Raw genomic sequence first — 19281 nt, forward strand, 5'->3', positions numbered from 1 at the left:
CACCTCGACGATGCGGGCGCACTGGGTCCCCTTGCCGGCGCCGGGACCGCCGAGGACGAACACGACCTGCGGCCTCATGAGGCGGTGCGGGGAGAGGAAAAGCGGCCGGCCGGTCAGCAGCGGGAAGCTAAGGCCTAGGACGTACAGCAGCCGGCGGCCGCAGCGGCGAAGCATGCACCGTGGCTCGGTGGGACGCTGATGCAACTGACAGCGGCCCGGCAGGCGTTGGAGCGGGAGCGGGGCACGGAAAAGGGGGCGGGCCGAGCCGGCGCCAGCCGCAGCCCAGCCGCCGTGGCTGCCGAGGCATCCGCGCCGCGGCCGGAAGGGGCGGGCTTCCGCTGCTTGCTCGTTGGCCGCGCCCCTACGTCCCCCACGCGGGGCCGCGCTCGCGTCCTCCCCGCCCCTCTGCCGGCTCATTGATTCTTTCGGTTCGCGGGTCCTTTATCCTGAGCCTCCTGGTGTCGGGCCTCTGCTGGCGTCTGGGATGTGACCCAAGGGAGAACAAAGCCCATTGTCCCTGCTCGCAAGTTTAAATTTCCAGAGGCCAGGTAGCCGACCTGAACAAGTCAACACACGAATAAATAAATGCAAATAGCAATATCGGCTTTGAAGGAACCAAACGGAGGAATAACAAGAGATAAATGTAATTTGGGTAAGGTAGTCAGATCTCTGAAGAGGTGACATAGAAGCGAAGGCATAAGGATAGCAAAGAGCAAAACTAGGCAAAGACTGGGATAGAGTGTCCCACAAAGAGAGAAAAGGCGAGTGCAAAAAACCTAAAACTTTCAACTGTTAGAGCAATTGAAAGGCCAGTGAGATCTAGAGCAGTGTGAAATGAAGGAGGAAATGAAAGGTGGGAGAGTTTGGCTAACGGCAGATCAGTCAGGCCCTTTGGTTAAGAAAAGGAGTTTGGATTATATTCTAATTGCAACGGCAAGCCCTTTTAACTATAACTCCATTTCCCTGCCCCTTGCATTAGGGAAAAACCTTGAGAACAAAAGGAGTCCAAGGAATGAGCCTTAGTGAACAGACCTTTAAAAGTTGGAGAGAGGAGGAGGAACCTGAGAAGGCAGATCCAGAAAGGTAAGAGGAAAACCAGAAGAATGTGGTGTTCCAGCAAAGAGAGTGTTTGGGGTGGGATTGTGGTGGTGTATTAGTGAACACTGTTAAAAACAACTGAGTACAGATAAATTGGATTTGGCAGCAGGGAGACTTATGAACTCTACAGTTCTGCCCAAAGCAAATCATACAATATATCTAATTTGAATCCCGATTGAAAAAGAAGTGGATAGGAGATGAGTAAATGAAAACAATACTGAGAATAAGGGTCAAGGCAAAGTTCATTTAGGATGGGAGATAGGGGTCATGCTGTCTAATATGGTAGCCCCTAGCCACATGTGGCAATTTAAATTAATTACATTAAGAACAATTAAAAATTCAGTTCCTCAGTCACAATAACAACATTTCAAGAGCTCAATAGTCACATATGGCTAGTGGAAATTGTATTAGACACCACACATACAGAACCTTTCTGTCATCACAAAATGGGTCTATTGGTCAATGCTGTACTCAAGCTTGTATTTAAGCCGCTAGGAATGATTTGACAGAAAGGAAGAAAGGTAACCCCTTGAGAAGAAAAATCAGATGGGCAGGTCCAAAGGGCACATGGAGGGCCTTAGATGACTTAAAAGGTCTTAGAGAGGAAGATGTTCATTTGTAACAGGAGTTACAAGAAGGGTAGAGTCGCAGGAAGGTTTGAAGGTAGGAAGCGTTCCTGTCTGATAACTTCTATTTTCTCAGTAAAGAAAGGGCAATATTACCTGAGGGGAAGGAGAAGGGACTAGGATATTTGAGGAGAGAGAAGGTATGAAGTAGACATCTTTGAGAGTGGAAAATATGTTTTTCTAAAGAAAACTAATCAGTAGGACTTCTGGGAAGTATTAAGAGCTCATCTGGTTTTTGAGACCATAGGTTTAAAATAATTGAAGATATTTGACTGTTGAGGTGCAGGCAGAGAGAAGGCAGACTGTTGAGTTCATCTGGGATTGGGGGTTTGCCAGGGAAGTACAACAGAGGGAGAGAAGACTAAGGGAGTGTTTGCAAGAGAATGTTTATGATGATGTATGCAGAATCAAAATCATACAGAAAAGCAAATGGTGGCATGTGAGGTCTGATAATGGGGATGTGGAGGGAAGCCAGGAAAGGGGCCAAGGTATTAGAAGTATTGATGTCAAAGAATGGTTGGGTTGGAGTACTTGAGCACATGAGCAGGCAGGCAGTACAGATGCTGATGGTCTGAGTGGGATATTTGGACTGAGATATCAGAGATTGTGAGTTTCTGCTGATGCTGAGATCCAGGGTGAGTCCATGGGAGTGGAAGAGTGAAGCAGACGCACACCCTGTTATTAGAACTGAGAGGCAGGGGTGTTCAATTTATTATCCAAGTAGAAGTTTAAGTGAGATAATATTGGCGTGAAGAGAGAGACTACAAGAGAGAAACTAAGTTGTTGAGGGCAGAGTGCCAGGAAGGGATACAAACAGGAGAGGACAGTGGTACAGCCTCCTGTCTGGCTACCACCACTCTCCTTTTCCCTGTACTACCCCTTTCCTCTTCCCTCACACAGTATTTTCAGCCTCTTCCCCATCTTTTGCCCCAACTCCTCCACTATTTTTTTTTAATTTATTTAATTTATTTTTGTTTGTGTTGGGTCTTCGTTGCTGTGCGCAGGCTTTCTCTAGCTGCGGTGAGCGGGGGCTACTCATCGTTGTGGTGCGTCGGCTTCTCATTGCGGTGGCTTCTCTTGTTGTGGAACGCAGGCTCTAGGCGTGCGGGCTTCAGCAGTTGTGGCTCACGGGCTCTACGGCGCAGGCTCAGTAGCTGTGGCACACGGGCTTAGTTGCTCTGTGGCACGTGGGGTCTTCCCAGACCAGGGCTCGAACACATGTCCCCTGCATTGGCAGGCAGATTCTTAACCACTGTGCCACCAGGGAAGCCCTCCACTCTTTTTTATTTTACTTATTTCCATTCCCCTCCCCTTCTTTTCCCATTTCTAACTTCCTCCCCTTCTCCCCATCTACTTCTCTTTTCCTTTCTTCTCCCCACCCTCTTTCTTTGCCCCTCTAATCCCTTCTCCCTTCAGTTCCTGCTTTCTTCCTTTCCACATTTCTACCTTTCCCTTCCCATCATGGAAGAAGGAGTAGAATATCTCTGATTATCATAGCTAGAGGAGTCTTATTATTAATAACTTATTATTCATTTAGCTTCAAAATTATCCCTTTTTTCCTTGTTTATGACACCTTTCATAGCTACTATCTTATCAATTTAGTGACATAGGTGTTACTATTATACTCATTTTGCAGATGAAACCAAAGCCAAAAGTTGTCTGAAGACAGCCAGCCAGTAAGCAGCAGGAGCTGGAATTCAGCTTGTTGTTGTTGCTATAGAGCTGGCATTATCTCGTTTAAAAAGCAGAGCACATCAAGGTTGAAAGGAACTGTAGAGTTCCTAAGTCCAAAGTCTTCATGTTACCAAAGGGTAACAGGTAAGAAAGTAAGTTCCTGATCCAAGATCTCTTCCCACTTAGTACAACAAATAATTAGGACTCAGGGAGGATTAATAGGCAGGGGCATCTGACTAAGAGCAGGGAGACCTATGTTTAAGTCCCTATGCTACCAATAAATCGCTGTAACCTTAAGAAACTCCTGTGGACCTCGGAACTTCAGTTTTTCATCTTTCAACTAGGAAATGGAGAGAAGGGTAAAATGAAAGCCTTGATGTAGATGACCTCAAACCATCCTACTGTGTTTAGTTTTTTGATGAGAAGAAGGACAGTTATACAATTGCTGCTACTATGCCTCTTGAGGGCTTGTCCTGGGTAGCTAGCATAGGGATCTGCAAATTTTTTCTGTAAAGAGCCAGATAATAAGTATTTTACGTTTTGTGGTCCATACCATCTCTGTTCAGCTACACAAGTTTGCCATTATAGTAAAAAGCAGCTTCAGACAATACATAAACAAATGAATGTGATAATGTTCCAAAAAACTTTTTTTATGGACACTGAAATTTGAATTTCATATAATTTGCACGTGTCTCAAAATGTCATTCTTTCTTTTATTTTTTTCATCCATTTAAAAATGCAAAAACCATTGTTAGCTTGTAAGTCTATACCAAAACAGGTGCCCACAGGCTATAGTTGCTGCCCCCTGGCCTAGCAGAATGCCTGGTGTTAGAAGTCCAATCCAAGCTCAGAGGAACGCTCCAAATCCTCCACCTACCAGGGAGGAGGACCTAGGACATGTCAGATGAAAGTAAGAATGACTGGTCATATTATAAAGAGGTAGTAGGAGTACAAAAAAAAGGGCCATATTGAAGCAAATTTGCTTCTTTTCCATTGTGCATGTTCTCTTAAGTGACTTTTCTGTACCTCTTATGGCATAATTGCCAGAGTTGAAAGATGTTAAGGGGATGGGGGTCTGTGGAAAAGGGTCTAGGAAGCTATTCTTTGGCTTTTAGTGAAAGCCTTGTGCCCTTTTCACGTGCGTTAGGAGAGAAACAAAAAGATAGTCTTTCTGGCTCCCATGATAGAGTCCACCAGTACTAATGATTCCACATAGGAGTCTGGGTTCAAAACTTCATTGTATACTTAGAGCAATATGTAGTGACTTTTCTCTCTTTGACTCCCTGGAGAACTTGACTACAGTAGGCTAAGTCCTTAGTATCCTCCACCTTGCCCATCTCCTGCCAACCATGCTAGGCAACTGAGGAAAATACTAAAGAAGAAAGATATAAAAAAAAGTGAAACCTAGATACCCACATCCACCAAGGGTTTTCCAGGAAGTTATTTCCAGAAAGAACAAGACTAGGCCAAAAGGACAGTTTATTATTTGTTGGCTCTTTGGGCCTATTCTGGTTATCTGTTCCTACGTAGCAAACCTTAGTGGACTACAACAACAAGGAATGCTTGGCGTGGGAACACCACCCCCAGCCCAAACGGCACGCACATTTGGTGACCAGAAGTGTTCGGTTTGAGTGGTGCTGTGGGTAGAGAGAGGAGACACATGGGAGTGTTTTCCCAAGACACCTGTTTACCACACCAGGCAGTCCCATGGAGCCAAGCCAAGGTGGCTAGGATCCGTAAACGACACGGTGCTACTCTGATGCTTGAACATTTAACCCCTCTGCTTGTCTAGAGTGAAAGGTCTAACTCTTAGCACCTTGGTCCTCATTTGTCCCCAAAGAATTCATTTTGCCTTAGCCTTATATCAGTGCTCCTACTCCTTGGAGGTGGCAGAGAAGCAATGAGTTCCACCTAGATGCAAACAATCAGACCCTCAATAAGAAAATGTCTCAATAAGAATATATTGAGTAAATGGCTGTCACCTGTAAATGGTAGAGGGCCATTTCCTACCTAAATCCATAGATTGAATCCATAGATTACATAAATTTGATTAATATCTATTGAATATCCACTATGTGCCAAGGATTTCACTTATATTACTTAGTTTTTGGATGATATTCAAACTTTTAAATAATCAGTACAATCAGAATATTTATAGAGATTTCTGTGCTGGGGATTTGCTGTGCCAGGCATCAGTCCTCTAATTGTGGGGTCTTGAGGAGGTCCTAGGTGTCCCAGGAGAGGGGAAGAGGGCATTCAAAGTTCTCAGGGGAGAAGCTATATCCAACTCATATGGAAATAATTCACTTTTAACCACCAGCACAATCTCACCAGTTGTCTGTTGGCTAAACATCAAGCCTTGCCTTATGAAATGCTCGTAATGCTGTGAAGTTAGTACTGTCATTTTGCAGATTGAAAAAGAGAACCAGGAAGTGGAAGTACTTTGTTCAAGGCCACAGAGGCAGTAGATAGCAAAGTCAAACTCAAACTTAGCATGTATAGCTTCAAAATATGCATTCTTTCTATATATCACTGACCCTTTATGAGATAAAAAGTTCCATACTCACAAAATCCCTTCAAAGTAAGTTCTGTTACAGATGAGAAGACTGATCTCAGAAAGATGTATAACAAGAGCTATCCTCAAAACCCACTCCTACCCATATGAGTTTATTTATCAAGTACGTTAGGTCTTTGGGGCATATATTCAGTGTATGCATACTGTTCCCAGAGTATAGCTATGTTCCTAGTGAACTCTCAAGGGTCTTGAGAAGTAGGGCCTTGTCACCATTTATGTCCTATTTATCATAATTGTCCTTTAGATATGTTCCCATACTTTCATTTTCCCACTCTTGACCACACCTGTTTGCTGGTATGTGCTGTTCATTTTTCAGGATTCAGCTCAGATTTTACTTCCTCCGGGAAGCTCTCTCTAAATTCCCAAGACTGGGTTAGGTGCCCCTCTTTTGTGTTTCTACACCCACTACCACCACCACCACCACCACACTCACTCCGTTCCTTGTTTACTTCTGGCCTAACACTGTGGCGTATTATGTATCTCCATACTAGATTTAGAGCTCCTTGAAGGAAGAGACTATGTCTGATTACTCTTTGTACAACATAACAATGTCTTACTATTACAACGTGATTTTCTCTCTTAAGGGAACTCCAAGGTTCTTGGAAGATTCAGAATATATAATTTGGTTGCTGCCACTCAAGTTCTATCTACAATGGTCTTTGGCAACTACTTCCTTGTAATTCCAGAAATACTTTTCTTGAGTATACCTAGGAACTGGTTTCTAGGATCAGTCTGGGTGATGGAGCAAAGATAGGGCATGTGGGTGGCACAGGTGGGTGGGTGGCAGGCCATATGCTTTCCATTCAGGACTTCATAGCCATCTGTTATATTGTGATCTATTTCCTGGAGGTATGCTTAGCCCATTACACAGCCTGATGCTTAATGGAGGTTCTAAAATGAAGATTCACGTTATTCAGATTTGCACGGTTATTGCTGTATTGCTTTATCAAAGGAGCTTTTATCAAAGATTCTGAGAGCATTGGTTAAAAGAAACATGGTCTTTTAAAAGCTGATGTGCCAAATCTGGCAACAGACAATATGCCTACCCTCCTGGGAGTGACTGTCAGCTAAGCTCAGTCCATACTGCAGAATGGCAGCCTGACCAGTGAAGGGAGATTGTCTTTGGCAGGTCTTACAGTGTTTTTGCCTGTTAACTTTGCAAGCCTAGGTAGTTTGGTTATGCCTACAGTGTCTTTGTCTGCAAAATCAGGATGATGGTAAAAAAAAATCAGTGTGGCCAATACTTACAGAGAATTTACCGATGTGTATTATTTGCTCATTCTAGTCTTTATTCCAAACAATCCAAGCTCTAAAAAATAAGTAAAATAGGGGCTTCCCTGGTGGTGCAGTGGTTGAGAGTCCGCCTGCCGATGCAGGGGACACGGGTTCGTGCCCCGGTCCGGGAAGATCCCACATGCTGCGGAGCGGCTAGCCCATGAGCCATGGCCACTGAGCCTGCGCCTCTGGAGCCTGTGCTCCGCAACGGGAGAGGCCACAACAGTGAGAGGCCCGCGTACCGCAAAAAAATAAATAAATAAATAAGTAAAATAAGTCGAAATGACTTGACACATAAATTGTTATTATTACCTCTCCCAAGAGGTTTGAGTCTCAGAGGAATTGTGCATAAATTAACAGATTAACAGTCCCCCTTAAAAATATGATGTTCCTTAAAAGCAAAGCTGTAGTTGTTTTGAAAAAGCAGCTGTCCAGCTTAGCTCAGAAGTGTAAATACAGAAACAGAAAGTTGGGTGTTTGGAGAAATTTAGTAAATAAGGGCAGAACCGGTAACTGATTCCAACTTCCCTGTTCCTGGTGAAAACAATAGCTCTTTAATTCCCACGACTAGCCTATTAGCAGGCACATCAGGGTTTATAACACTGAACATTTACCAGGTCTAATCATAAAGAGTATGTCACGTGGTCAGGGACTGAAAGGGAATAAGGAAAAATGAAAACAATTGATATGTTAGAATGTAGAATTTTGGATTAATTTTTCCCTTTACATTTTTTTCTTTGTAGCATTGTTTATGCGACAAATTCATACATTTTTTAAAAAGTATGACATACTGAGAGGCCCGCGTACCGCAAAAAAAAAAAAAAAGGTATGACATACTGGAAATGGTTCTCTGTGAAGCAAATTAAAGTGCTTAGAAATTTGAAAAATAATACTGGTAGCTTTTCTCTGTAGGGGCCAATAGCCATAGCAATTCCATGGTGTCCTGAAATGACATAAATATATATAAGCAAGGATCAAAGAATAGCACAGTATATATTCAGTCTATTTAAACTGGCCTGTAATCTAACAATAATTCATATTTGCTTTGGATAATTACCTCTTATTACCCCCCATAAAATTGTGCCTTCCTTGTTCTTTGCTTGTCATGTCCTTCCAATTCCCTATGCCATCGAGCACAAAGCTTAATGTGTAGTAGATCCTTGGTAGAACATTTGTAGATTTTATTTCACTAAGCTTATTCTCTAATTTAACAAATCAATTCCCTTAATCTCTATGTATGTACAGCAATGTGTTGCTAATTTATTAACACTGTCAGTTGTCAGTATACCTGGACTAATAATATATGGGCAGCCTTTTAATTAACTTTCACACTTATTATGAATTGACTCTTTTATGATAATGTACAATATACAAATGAGGAAAATCAATCTTAGAGAGTTTAAATGGCAGAATTGGGGCCAGATGCCCAAAGCCAATGCTTGTTACATCATACCATATTTCAAAAAAAAAAATTTAATACCTAAGGAATAAGCCCTTTGGACTCCTCCACGTTGTCCTAAATATGAGGCTGAGTCATTCCAATCCAAAAGTGAAATCAGTAATTACTTTTCATTCAATTCAAAAAATATCTACTCTATCCATAGCATTTAATGTATATCCTGCTTAGAAGTCCAGTGGTAACAAAATGTTTAATTGAAGTCTTTTTGAGTTATTATTAAGCAAAAAAGAAGGCATTTATCTTATTTTATTGCTGTTGTTCAAAAAATTAGCATATACTTCAACTCTCCTCTTGCCCCCTCCTTTCTTTTTTTTTAAACAGAGTTTTTTTTTTTAAGAACAGAACTAACAGGAAAATTGAGAATATAGTAGAGTCTCCTCATACCCCCCCCCGCCACCCACTTTCCCCTATTATTAACATCTTATATTTAGTATGGTACATTGTTACAATTAACCATCCAATATTGGTCACTGTTATTAAGATCCATAGTTTATTTACATTTTCTTAGTTTTTAACCCAGTCTTGTTTTTCTGTTCCATGATACCCCATTACATTTAGTTCTCTCTTTAGGCTCCTCTTAGCTAGTTTCTCAGACTCTCCTTGTTTTGATAACCTTTACAGTTTTGAGAAGTACAGTTCAGATACTTAATAGGATTCCCCACTGTTGGAATTTGTCTGATGTTTTTCTCAGGATAAGTCTGGATTTATAGATTATTGGAAGAAAGACCACAGAGGTAAAGTGCCATTTTCATCACAGCATATCAAGTATACATACTATTGGCCTTGATCACCTGGCTGAAATACTGATGGTCAGGTTTCTCCACTGTAAAGTTACTCTTTTCCCCACTCCTTTACATACTGTACACCTTGGAAAGATGTCAATATGCCCAGCCTACACCTAAGGAATAGAGAGTTGTGTGTTATGCTTGCCCCTTCCTTTTTGTCTAATTCATATCATCTTACATTTCTCTCTCAGATATTTTAAAGTAGTTCTTAAAAGAAAACATAAATCATGAGGGGCCCACACGAAGTTTTTTCTTTTACATCCTAAATTCACTCTGTAATCAAATTCTGTTGAGTTTACCTTCAAACTATACACAGAATCCAGCAACCTCTCACCACCTCCATTGCGGTTCAAACCATCGATCTCTCCCTTACGTTATTGCAGCAACCTTCTAACTGGTCTCCTTGCTTCTGTCTTTGCTCCCTACAGTTTATTCTCTATGTGGCAACCATAGTAATGCTTTTAAAACCTAAAATCAGATCTTGTCATTCTCCTACTTAAAATCTTCCATTGGCTTCCAATCTAACTGAAGAGTGCAGGTAAGTCCTTATAATGCCTTATTTGATCTGCCAACACCTCCTCCCTCTTCAGCTGTTGATATTCTTCTAACCCACTTTGCTCAGCACATACTGGCCTCCTGCTCTTCCTTGAAGATGCCAGGAAACTCTCACCCCAGGGCCTTTGCACTTAATGTAAAGCATGGCAGCCATCAAAGTGTGCCACCTGTATCTCTCTCTAGAAAGAACTTGACAATTAGCTGCGCAGAGTACACTTGGCTGACAGCTTCTTGTTATGGTCTTCTGGATCTGCCTTAATTTTGTGCTTGCTCTTTATGGGAAGCTCCAGGCAATGACTGAGCACAGCAAGGGTTCTAGTCATTTCTGCCTAATGTGGGACTCCTCCAATGGGCAATCTTTGCTCCAGAGTTCCCCACTAGGTCAGCCAACTTTGTCAGACGTGCATCACTGGCTAAGGCTCTTCCTATTCTCACACCAGAGCTGAGGAACTCAACAGCATTTCTCTTAAAATGTGTGCCCTAGATTCTAGGAATTTTTCCAGGAAAGCAGAGAATGACACTCTATGGAGCATATATTTCTTGGCTAGTTTGATACATTTTTCAGGATAGTGTTTTCACTCTGTCAAAAGGGTGGATGCATATTCAGAACAAGACAGCCTACAAGTGCAGCGCAGACTTCAAGACACTCCCATATTGCTCAAGAAACTAACAAAAGTCTAGAGAAACGTAAGTGACATTTGACATTTTGAATCTGGACTCTGCACTAACTAGCTGTGTGATCCCTTGTTGAATAGGGATAGTAATACCTACGTTGACTGTTAGGACAATCGAATACGATAATGGAGAAGTATTACCAACAATACTTGTGGAGATAACTATAAATCATCACACTAATACTAATACCATATGCTATATATATAATACCAATACTGTATATAATACCAATACCATACATCATACACAATACCATTTTTCGTTGTGGAGATAAGTATAAATGGCTTATAAATTTGTCACGTTCTTTTCTGCCCAAACAGGAAGGAACTAAAATTTTTTTATGTTATTGAGAGGAGAGGACGATTCTTAGGAAAGAAACTGGAAGAAATCGAACTTCCCCTCTCTTTTTGTCCAATCAAGGGATTTGGTACGCTTCTAGTCGCCGAGCGAAGACCAAGGCAACGAGCACTTCCGGTTTCCTCTGCCATCCTCTCATGCGCCAGGCTGGGCTTTTCACTGCGCGTGCGCAAAGCCCGCCCCACCCCGGAACTTAACCGTTTACGAAATTGAAGTGTTTAAATCCTCCGGAACCTAATCCTGGAGCGCGGGTGGCGCCCACCTTTCTCCACGGGAGCTTGGGATTGGTCGGCCTGGGACCTGTGCGGGGCGCTGATTGGCTGGAGCGCCAGCGTGTCGCGGCGACCGTGCGTGACGCCTTCGGCGCCGCCCTTGCTCCCTTGACGGGTTGGGCTTCTGACCAGTCAGCAGGCGCGGCGCGGACTTCGGTTTCGCGAGCTTCTGTTTGCCGCCGTGGTTCCCGCGACCTCAACGTCCCAGAGGCGGGGCGGAGTCGGCGGAGGCGCTCTTTGGGGCCGACCTCTGTTCCGGCCCAACAAACAAACCTCGACTCGGCGGAGGTTGAGGTGAGTGGGGATATGTGCTTCGGTTTCCCTGAGGAGCGGCAGCAGGACGGGGGGAAGGAGGGTGGGCAACACTCAGGGCCCAGTGGTGGGTTCAGGCCTCCAGGAGCCTGGACTAATGAAGTGAAGGGAAGCTAGTAGGAGAAACAAGTTAAGGGGACCATGAATTCCTTGGGAATCGTTTGTACGTAGGTGTGTGAACGTGGTTTGGAATCGATAACGTGCCGTTTAAAGTTTTTACTGTGAAAATTTCTTGACTAAAGCCCTGTGTGCTCGGACAGCTACGTAGTAAGGAATCAGTTAACGTTTGAAGTTCATGGTCTACTGGAAGTAATGTATAAACAAAGCGTGAAAATGCTGTGTATGTGAACACAGGCGGTAGTAACACCACCATGGTGCCTAGGAAATGGTTTCACAGAGGAGTTGACATTCGGATTGGATTGTGAAGGATGATGGGGGTTTACCAGAGCTTTCCAAGTAAAGGGGACAGCCTGTGTGCAAAGATACTCGGGAACTGCAAGTAGTTCACTTTGATTGTGTTGTTGGAGGAGTGAATAGGGGTTAAGTTTGGAATAATAGGGTGGGGCCAGATTTTGAAGGTCCTTTATTCTGTACATAAAGAAGAGCCATCAACTCTTCAAGCAGAATAACTTGATCAGTAGAAATAACCCTTCTAGCAGCACTGTGGGGACATTTCAGTAAATCTGGTGAGAGCTGATGAAGTCAGGAACTCAGGTAGCAGAAATGGAAAGACAGAATTTACATCGGGGAAGAGGGAGAAAGGAAGAGGTAAGGATGACTTGATGGTTTCTGTTATCCAAGGAGAATATGTTTTGCTAGGTATAGGTGTTATGTTTCTCTAGCTTTAATTGCTTGTGTGTTACTTTCAGAATAAACTGTCTCGTGTGTTTTTTTCAAATAAGGAGTAGGTCAACATTATCTTTTTACCCTAATGCATAAAGGAAGAGCAGACAAATATGGAGTTTTAAGACTCTTGTTTAATGAAGAAAAACGGCACTTTATTACTTCCTAGAGTTACAACTATCAATCTGAATATTGTTATCCATGACAACCAAGTAGCATAGAAGGACTTTAGAGTTTAAAACATGCATTGCCTGGAAGCTGTGTGAAGTCCAGATACCTCTAAAAGGGACTTTTTATCAACCTTACAAGGGCACTCTCAATAGGGTTTTGTTCTTGTAAATATTTCCAGCTCCTGACTTTAACTAAAAAATTCTTCTAAAATGACTTTTGCACCAGCATGAGTAACTCTCTCCTTCCTTATCTTGCTTTAAACAATTCATTTTTGCAGAATTGAAGTAGAATGTACAGGGCCTAAAGATTAACTCTAAGATTTAATAAAAAGACATAGCAAATAATGAACTGTAAAGAAAGGACTTTGAGGTTTGTATTTTGCTTAGATAATATCTAGATTTAGATATCCAGTGGGCAATTAGAAATATGGGCTTTAAACTCAAAAGAGAGGGAGAAGCCTAAAGTTTGGTATATCCAGATAGGTGTGGAAACAATTGAGAGTGGATGAGATTACCAAGAGAGGGTATGTGGAGCCAAAGAAACACCACTGACTTGGCACTGATACAAGTTAGTTTGTGGGTATGCAGCATTTGCCTCCCATCTCCACAAGATTGAAGATTCGTTGACTTTATTATAGACCTGATAAACATCTGGCCCAAATTGTTCCTATTTGCTTCTTTGTGGTTTTCTGGATATGAGGCTTTTGGTCAAAATCTCATGCCCAAAATACAACTGCCCTACCCAGCTCACTAAATTCATATAAGGATCTTGGGGCAGAATCTGTACTTTCCTTAATGAATAGATATATTGGTGGGTTTTGCTGCCTAGAATAAATATTAACATTAATTATACTGAATACTGTAAAGTGTGAAAATGATCAGAATCCACAAGCACTTTATCTTATTGATTATGGATGAAGACACTTCACATAAGTAACCTAACTTTGTCTATTATTTTCTTAATATGTGGTTAAATCATGTTTCCTTTTGTTTTTCATTTTTGTCACTCATTAGTAATATTCTTTTTACTTCTTTAGGATCCTGAGCATGTGAAATTGAGTAAATCATTCACCAACTATCATGGAGCCTACGTATCCTCTCACAGGGACCCAGATGAATACCAGGTATAGAAATATTTTTACAAAATGTTTTCTTTCACAGCTGCTCATATAACTTGGGTTGGAATAGAGGGGAAAAAATAATCTTTAGAACCAGGAAAATCTGGGTCTGTATCCCAGCTCTACCACTTATTAGGTGGGTGACCGTGATCAAGTTATTTAACTCCTCTAAGCCTCAGTTTCCTCATCTGTAAATTGGGGACAGTAATCTCTAACAGAAGATAATTGTGAGGCGTTAAATAAGATTACTGAACTAAAGGATCTGGGACATAGTAGGCACTCAGTAAATATTAGTCTCATTTCCTCCTTCCCTTATTTTAGTTTCACAGAGGGTCTTTTTATTGATGAAATAGTACCTGAACTTTTGAGGCTAATGATCACATACATATTTATTTACATCCTAGACAAATGGGAAAGTGGTTGAGTTCCTTCTTCTAAACCCTAATTCCTTGATGGGAAAAATTTCACATTGGATGTATCAAGTTTCCTCCATGTCCCTAAGCCTTTGCCCACTCAAGTGGTATAGGAAGGAGGAGCTTGCTGTCAGCTGTCTCCTGATTTTCTCAATCTGTCACTACTGTGAGGACCAGGCAAATTGGCTTGTGTTATTTGGCTCTTTGGATCATTTATTATTCTTTTTTCCCCCAGAGAAGAACAATTAATGCTGACGTGTGAATTTTTTTCTTCTAAACTGAATTGCATCCATGAGTTACCTTTATTTTCTGTATTATTTTTCTTTGTGCCAGATGTTCTTGATGAAGACAATGGGAAACATGACCCAAAGAGACTGTCATATTCCTTTTGCTTAATTTTGGCCCTTCTGTTCTGTCCTGTTGCTACCTCTTATTCTTTGAAAATTTGTCAACCTCTGTTCTTCTCTTTAATTTTGTTATTGGGTCAAATCCATTCCTTACATTCTAGGGAAGATAATATACTCGTGTGATTTAAACTGATTATTCCTGGTATATTCAACTCTAGTTTTTTAATTCATTTATTGAACTCTGGTTTTCAGTAATCTATGGGCTTTAGGGCAGCAGTTTTGAATTATTTTTGGTTACAGACCCCTTTGAATATCTGATAGCCATTAATCTCATTCCCTATAAGGAAAAATACTTTTGTACATACATGCAACATTTTGCACCCAATTTCAGGGCGTTTGTGTCTCTCTTGCCTCTGAAGTCTACCTGTATACCTTAGATTAAGAAAAAGACTAATAACAGCATTTATTGAACTCTTGCTCTGCCAGGTTTTGTGCTAAGCATTTTGCATACATTATTTTTATTTAATCCTCACAACAAACCCATGAGGAGTAGGTACTATTATTATCCCCCTCTTTTTTTAAAAAATGAGGAAACTAGCACAGAGAGATGAACCAACCCAAAGTTATATAGTTGGTAAATGGTATAGCCGATACTTAAACCTGAAATGATTTCTACTCTGTACTGCAAGGAAGTAAACCTGAAGTAGTGTAGGTTGGGCTTTAAAGGTACAATGGACTACTTAGAGCAAAAAGAAATAGCTAACATTGAGCACTTAAAATAAGCCAGGAATGCATTTTACATATATTGACTCATATTCAATATAACTCTACCAGGAGATACCGATGTTATTCTGTTTAACAGCTGAGGAAACTGAGGCACGGAGACATTAAATAACTTGATCAAGGTCACACAGCCAGCAAATTTTGAAGCCAGGTTTCAGACCTAAGCAGTTGATTTCCAGGCTTTGCTTTTAACCCTTATATCATACTGCCTCTCACCAACTGGTAAATAATAAATATATTAGATATAGAGACATAGATAACTTGACAGTTGGTCACTTACTACCTTTGTGACCTTGAACAAATTTCTTAATTTCAGACTGTGTCCTCATTTCAAAAAAGGGAGATTAAAAATCCTTATAGATATTATGAGCTCAAATCAAAGATTTGAAAGCAAATAGCTAAGAATGTGGTGGATAAAGCACTACCCCATTCAGTTTCTACTAGTATAAGCTTTGAAATCAGCCACACTTAGATTCAAATTCCAGCTCTGCTACTTAGTTACAGTTTGTTATCTATAAAATGGACAATAAAGTGTTTCTGGAACAGTTTTAGTGAGAAATATTGTATATGTAAAGTTCCCAGTAGGATGCCTGGTACATAGTAGGTGATCAGTAAATGGGCTAATATATATATATTTTTTACTGCAATTGACTTTTTCCCCCCAATATTTATTTATTTATTTATTTGGCTGTGCTGGGTCTTAGTTGCGGCACGCGGGATCCTCCGCTGCAGTGCATGGGCTTCTCTCTAGTTGTGGCCCGAGTGCTCATTAGTTGAGGGCACGGGAGCTTAGCTGCCCCGAGGCATGTGGGATCTTAGTTCCCCAACCCAGAGATCGAACCTGCATCCCCTGCATCGGAAGGCGGATTCTTAACCACTGGACCACTAGGAGAGTCCCTGGGGCTAATATTTTAGTTGAGAAGTTTTATCAGATGTAACATGAAAGTAAGATCTAGAGCAAGATATTCTTAGTGCATGATATGATAAATATTTTTTCAGTTCAACTATTTCATAATCTACTACCATGCAAATGCACTTCTGTAGGTAGCTCACTGTCAGAGCTTTCTTGCTTTAATTACATGTGATTAAAAACTCTGTGATGATATCCTATATGATTTAACATTGAAGCCTTGCTTTACATTGCTTGCGGGATCTTTGTGAAGGAATTATTAATGATGTCCTTTTGATGCTTCACTAATTAAATTTATGTGTGGGACTTCCCTGTCCATCCAGTGGTTGAGACTCCACGCTTACACTGCAGGGGGCACAGGTTCGATCCCTGGTGCCTGATGCCACGTGGCGCTGCCAAAAAAAACCCCAAAAAACACAGAACAATAACATAAAAAACTTATGTGATAGGGCCCAAGATACCAAATTCGAAAACCCTGAAAAGTTTTTGTGCTTTTCATAATTTTTTAAGTGTTATCTAGAAATCATCTAGAAATCAGTTCAGAAGGATGGATATTAATTTTAAATTTAAATGTAAATTCATGGTTTATATTCATTTTTCAGTTACTTAAAGAAGATTTTATAGAATTGGTATTTCCAGTTCTTTTTAAAAAGACTCGCGTGTATATAAATATATATATGGATAGGATAAAAAGGACAGAAAGTCATACCTAAATTTTGAGTGCTTATTCTCTTGATTAGTAGAGTTACAAGCGATTTTTCTTTCCTTTTTCCTTTTTAAAAATATTTTTCAAGTCTTCTAAAATTACAAAAGTAATCTGAAAACCCTATCATTTACAGTTAAACTGTTTCTTGTAAAACTTCTACTGTTTTTCATTGTGCTTTGATTTTTAAAACAAAATTTTTTTAAGGTTTTCTTCAAGCAGGATGGTGCCTTTCTATTTCCCTCCATCAAAATGTGCACTTTGGAACCCAATGCCAATTGGAGATTATATCTACTTACATCTCAATTACCACAGGTATAAAACGTTTCTTTTTCCAAATCAAACCAGTTTAAACAGGAGCCAAAAGAATATGTAAGGCAATGATTACAGTGACCCACTTGTTTTTTTAAACTTTTCTATTCAGGAGCTCCCCTCATAAAAAGTATTCTTTCTGCTGCTTCTTAAATCTGTTCCTTGTGCTTTTGAGAAGTAATCTTAATTTCACAGTTAAAATATTCTGCAAATCTAAAGTTCTAAGTATTATAGGAATTCAAAAGAGACAAAATATAATAAAAACTGAGTTTTTCGTCATGCTTCCACATGGTGTCTTTGAAGAACACTGAGAAGATTGATTTTGAGTTGAATAGACCATATTAGAAGGAGCATAAAATATTTTGGTTATGGCCAGGATCGTGAAAGAAAGACATAGAAACTTAGTCTTCAAGTAATAGAAAGTAGAGATCCACTGAGATTTTATATATAAGAGAGTTACTTGCTAAAAGCAAAGTTCTAAGAAGGATGGATCATAGTGGGGAGACCCTAGAGTCAGCCTAATGCGAGATGGTTTTCTGTAATCCAAGGAACGTAGATTTACTCTGTAGTGGTTTAAGGTGGTGTAACTGGAGTCAGACTTCCTGGAGAGTCAAATCCTGATTTTACTCTTTCTTATTATGTGACCTCAGTAAAGTAACCAAGGATCCGTTTCCTTATTTATAAAATGGGGATATGACACTTGTTTCATAGTACTTTTGTAAGGATTAAATGAGACAGGCTGTAAAGCAGCAGTTGGCACAGTGCCTGGACATAGAAGGTAGTCAATAAATGCTAGCTCTTATAAGGGTTTAGAGCAGTGTAGCAGTGTTGAGACCAAGAGGAAAGAATGAAACAAGGTGTTTTGAAGAAATGTATAGCATTTGATGATCAGCTGAATAGAGGAGCTAAAGGAAAATTATAAGTCAAAAAGTATTTAAGGGCCTCCCTCATGGTGCAGTGGTTAAGAATCCGCCTGCCAATGCAGGGGACACAGGTTCAAGCCCTGGTCCGGGAAGATCCCACGTGCCACAGAACAACTACGCCCATGTGCCACAACTACTGAGCCTGCGCTCTAGAGCCTGCGAGCCACTACTGAGACTTCGTGCCACAACTACTAAGCCTGCGTGCCTAGAGCCCATGCTCCGCAACAAGAGAAGCCACCGCAACGAGAAGCCCGTGCTCCTCAACGAAGAGCCCCCACTCACCACAGCTAGAGAAAGCCTGCGTGCAGCAACGGAGACCCAATACAGCCAAAAATAAATTAAAAAAAAAAAAGTATTTAAGTTCTCAGAGAAGGGTGGTATCATTGACAAAAACAGAGAGTATCTTGTGGAAGTTTAAATATTTGTCAGACTTGTTTATTCTTTTCTACATGTCTGTTAACCTATATTTTCTATTGCCATCTTTCTCTGCTGCATTTTGAGTAATTTCTTTTGTTCTTCAGCTCTTCTAATTTTCTCTTTAGCTGTGCTTAGTTGCCATCTAATCTGTTCATTTAGGCTTTTAAATGTGGGAGTATGCTATATATGTGAAAGATTATTTATAATATATACACACAGTTTATAGAATAATAAATTTGTCTGGTCTTTTTTCATAGTATCTTGTTCCTTACTCATATTCTAGAGTCCCTTTTATATTTCTTTAAACATGTGAATTGTATTTATATTCTGTGTTCAGTAATGCTAGTATCTGAAGTCCATAGATCATATGTAAACAAATGGATGTGACTATTTCAATCAAACTTTGTTTACAAAAACAGGAAGCCTCATAGGTTCTTGATCCTAAAATTCATAAAACTAAGAATTTTATGAATGCCTGGAGAACAACTATAACTTCAGTGTCTGCTTATTGCAATTCTGCTTTCCAGGTAGCCCTCCTTACCCGCTGCCTTTGACCCTAGGATTTCCCAACAGTGATCTTTCTGTACATTTTAAAAGATGTGTATTATATTTTAGAAAACATTTCATGGCAGGAAGGTTTTTTAGGCTGTCAGATCCACCACATTCGTAAAAGACTTTT

The 19281-nt window shown here is 40.6% G+C and overlaps 2 protein-coding genes across 5 annotated transcripts in view; one reads left to right on the forward strand and one right to left on the reverse strand.

Moving 5' to 3' along the window:
* The window catches only part of CMPK1 (cytidine/uridine monophosphate kinase 1), a 33564-nt gene extending 33240 nt beyond the window's left edge, over positions 1-324 (reverse strand). The window contains exon 1 of the mRNA XM_081223138.1: positions 4-324. Within this exon, the coding sequence (XP_081079264.1) occupies positions 4-174 (171 nt within the window). The 5' untranslated portion in view covers positions 175-324. The remainder of the gene's footprint in view (positions 1-3) is intronic.
* Positions 325-637: 313 nt separating this feature from the next.
* STIL (STIL centriolar assembly protein) overlaps positions 638-19281 on the forward strand; it is a 64871-nt gene continuing 46227 nt past the window's right edge. For 3 of the 4 annotated variants that reach the window (XM_081223887.1, XM_081223888.1, XM_081223889.1), the window contains exons 1-5: positions 638-652; positions 980-1083; positions 11143-11645; positions 13714-13800; positions 17158-17265. In XM_081223887.1, coding sequence (XP_081080013.1) covers positions 13757-13800; positions 17158-17265 — 152 coding nt within the window. In that variant the 5' untranslated portion in view covers positions 638-652; positions 980-1083; positions 11143-11645; positions 13714-13756. The remainder of the gene's footprint in view (positions 653-979; positions 1084-11142; positions 11646-13713; positions 13801-17157; positions 17266-19281) is intronic. The other variant, XM_081223890.1, reaches the window with a different exon arrangement.

This window comes from Mesoplodon bidens, assembly GCF_964165515.1.
Source record: "Mesoplodon bidens genome assembly, chromosome: 2".
NCBI classification, from domain to species: Eukaryota; Metazoa; Chordata; class Mammalia; order Artiodactyla; family Ziphiidae; genus Mesoplodon; species Mesoplodon bidens.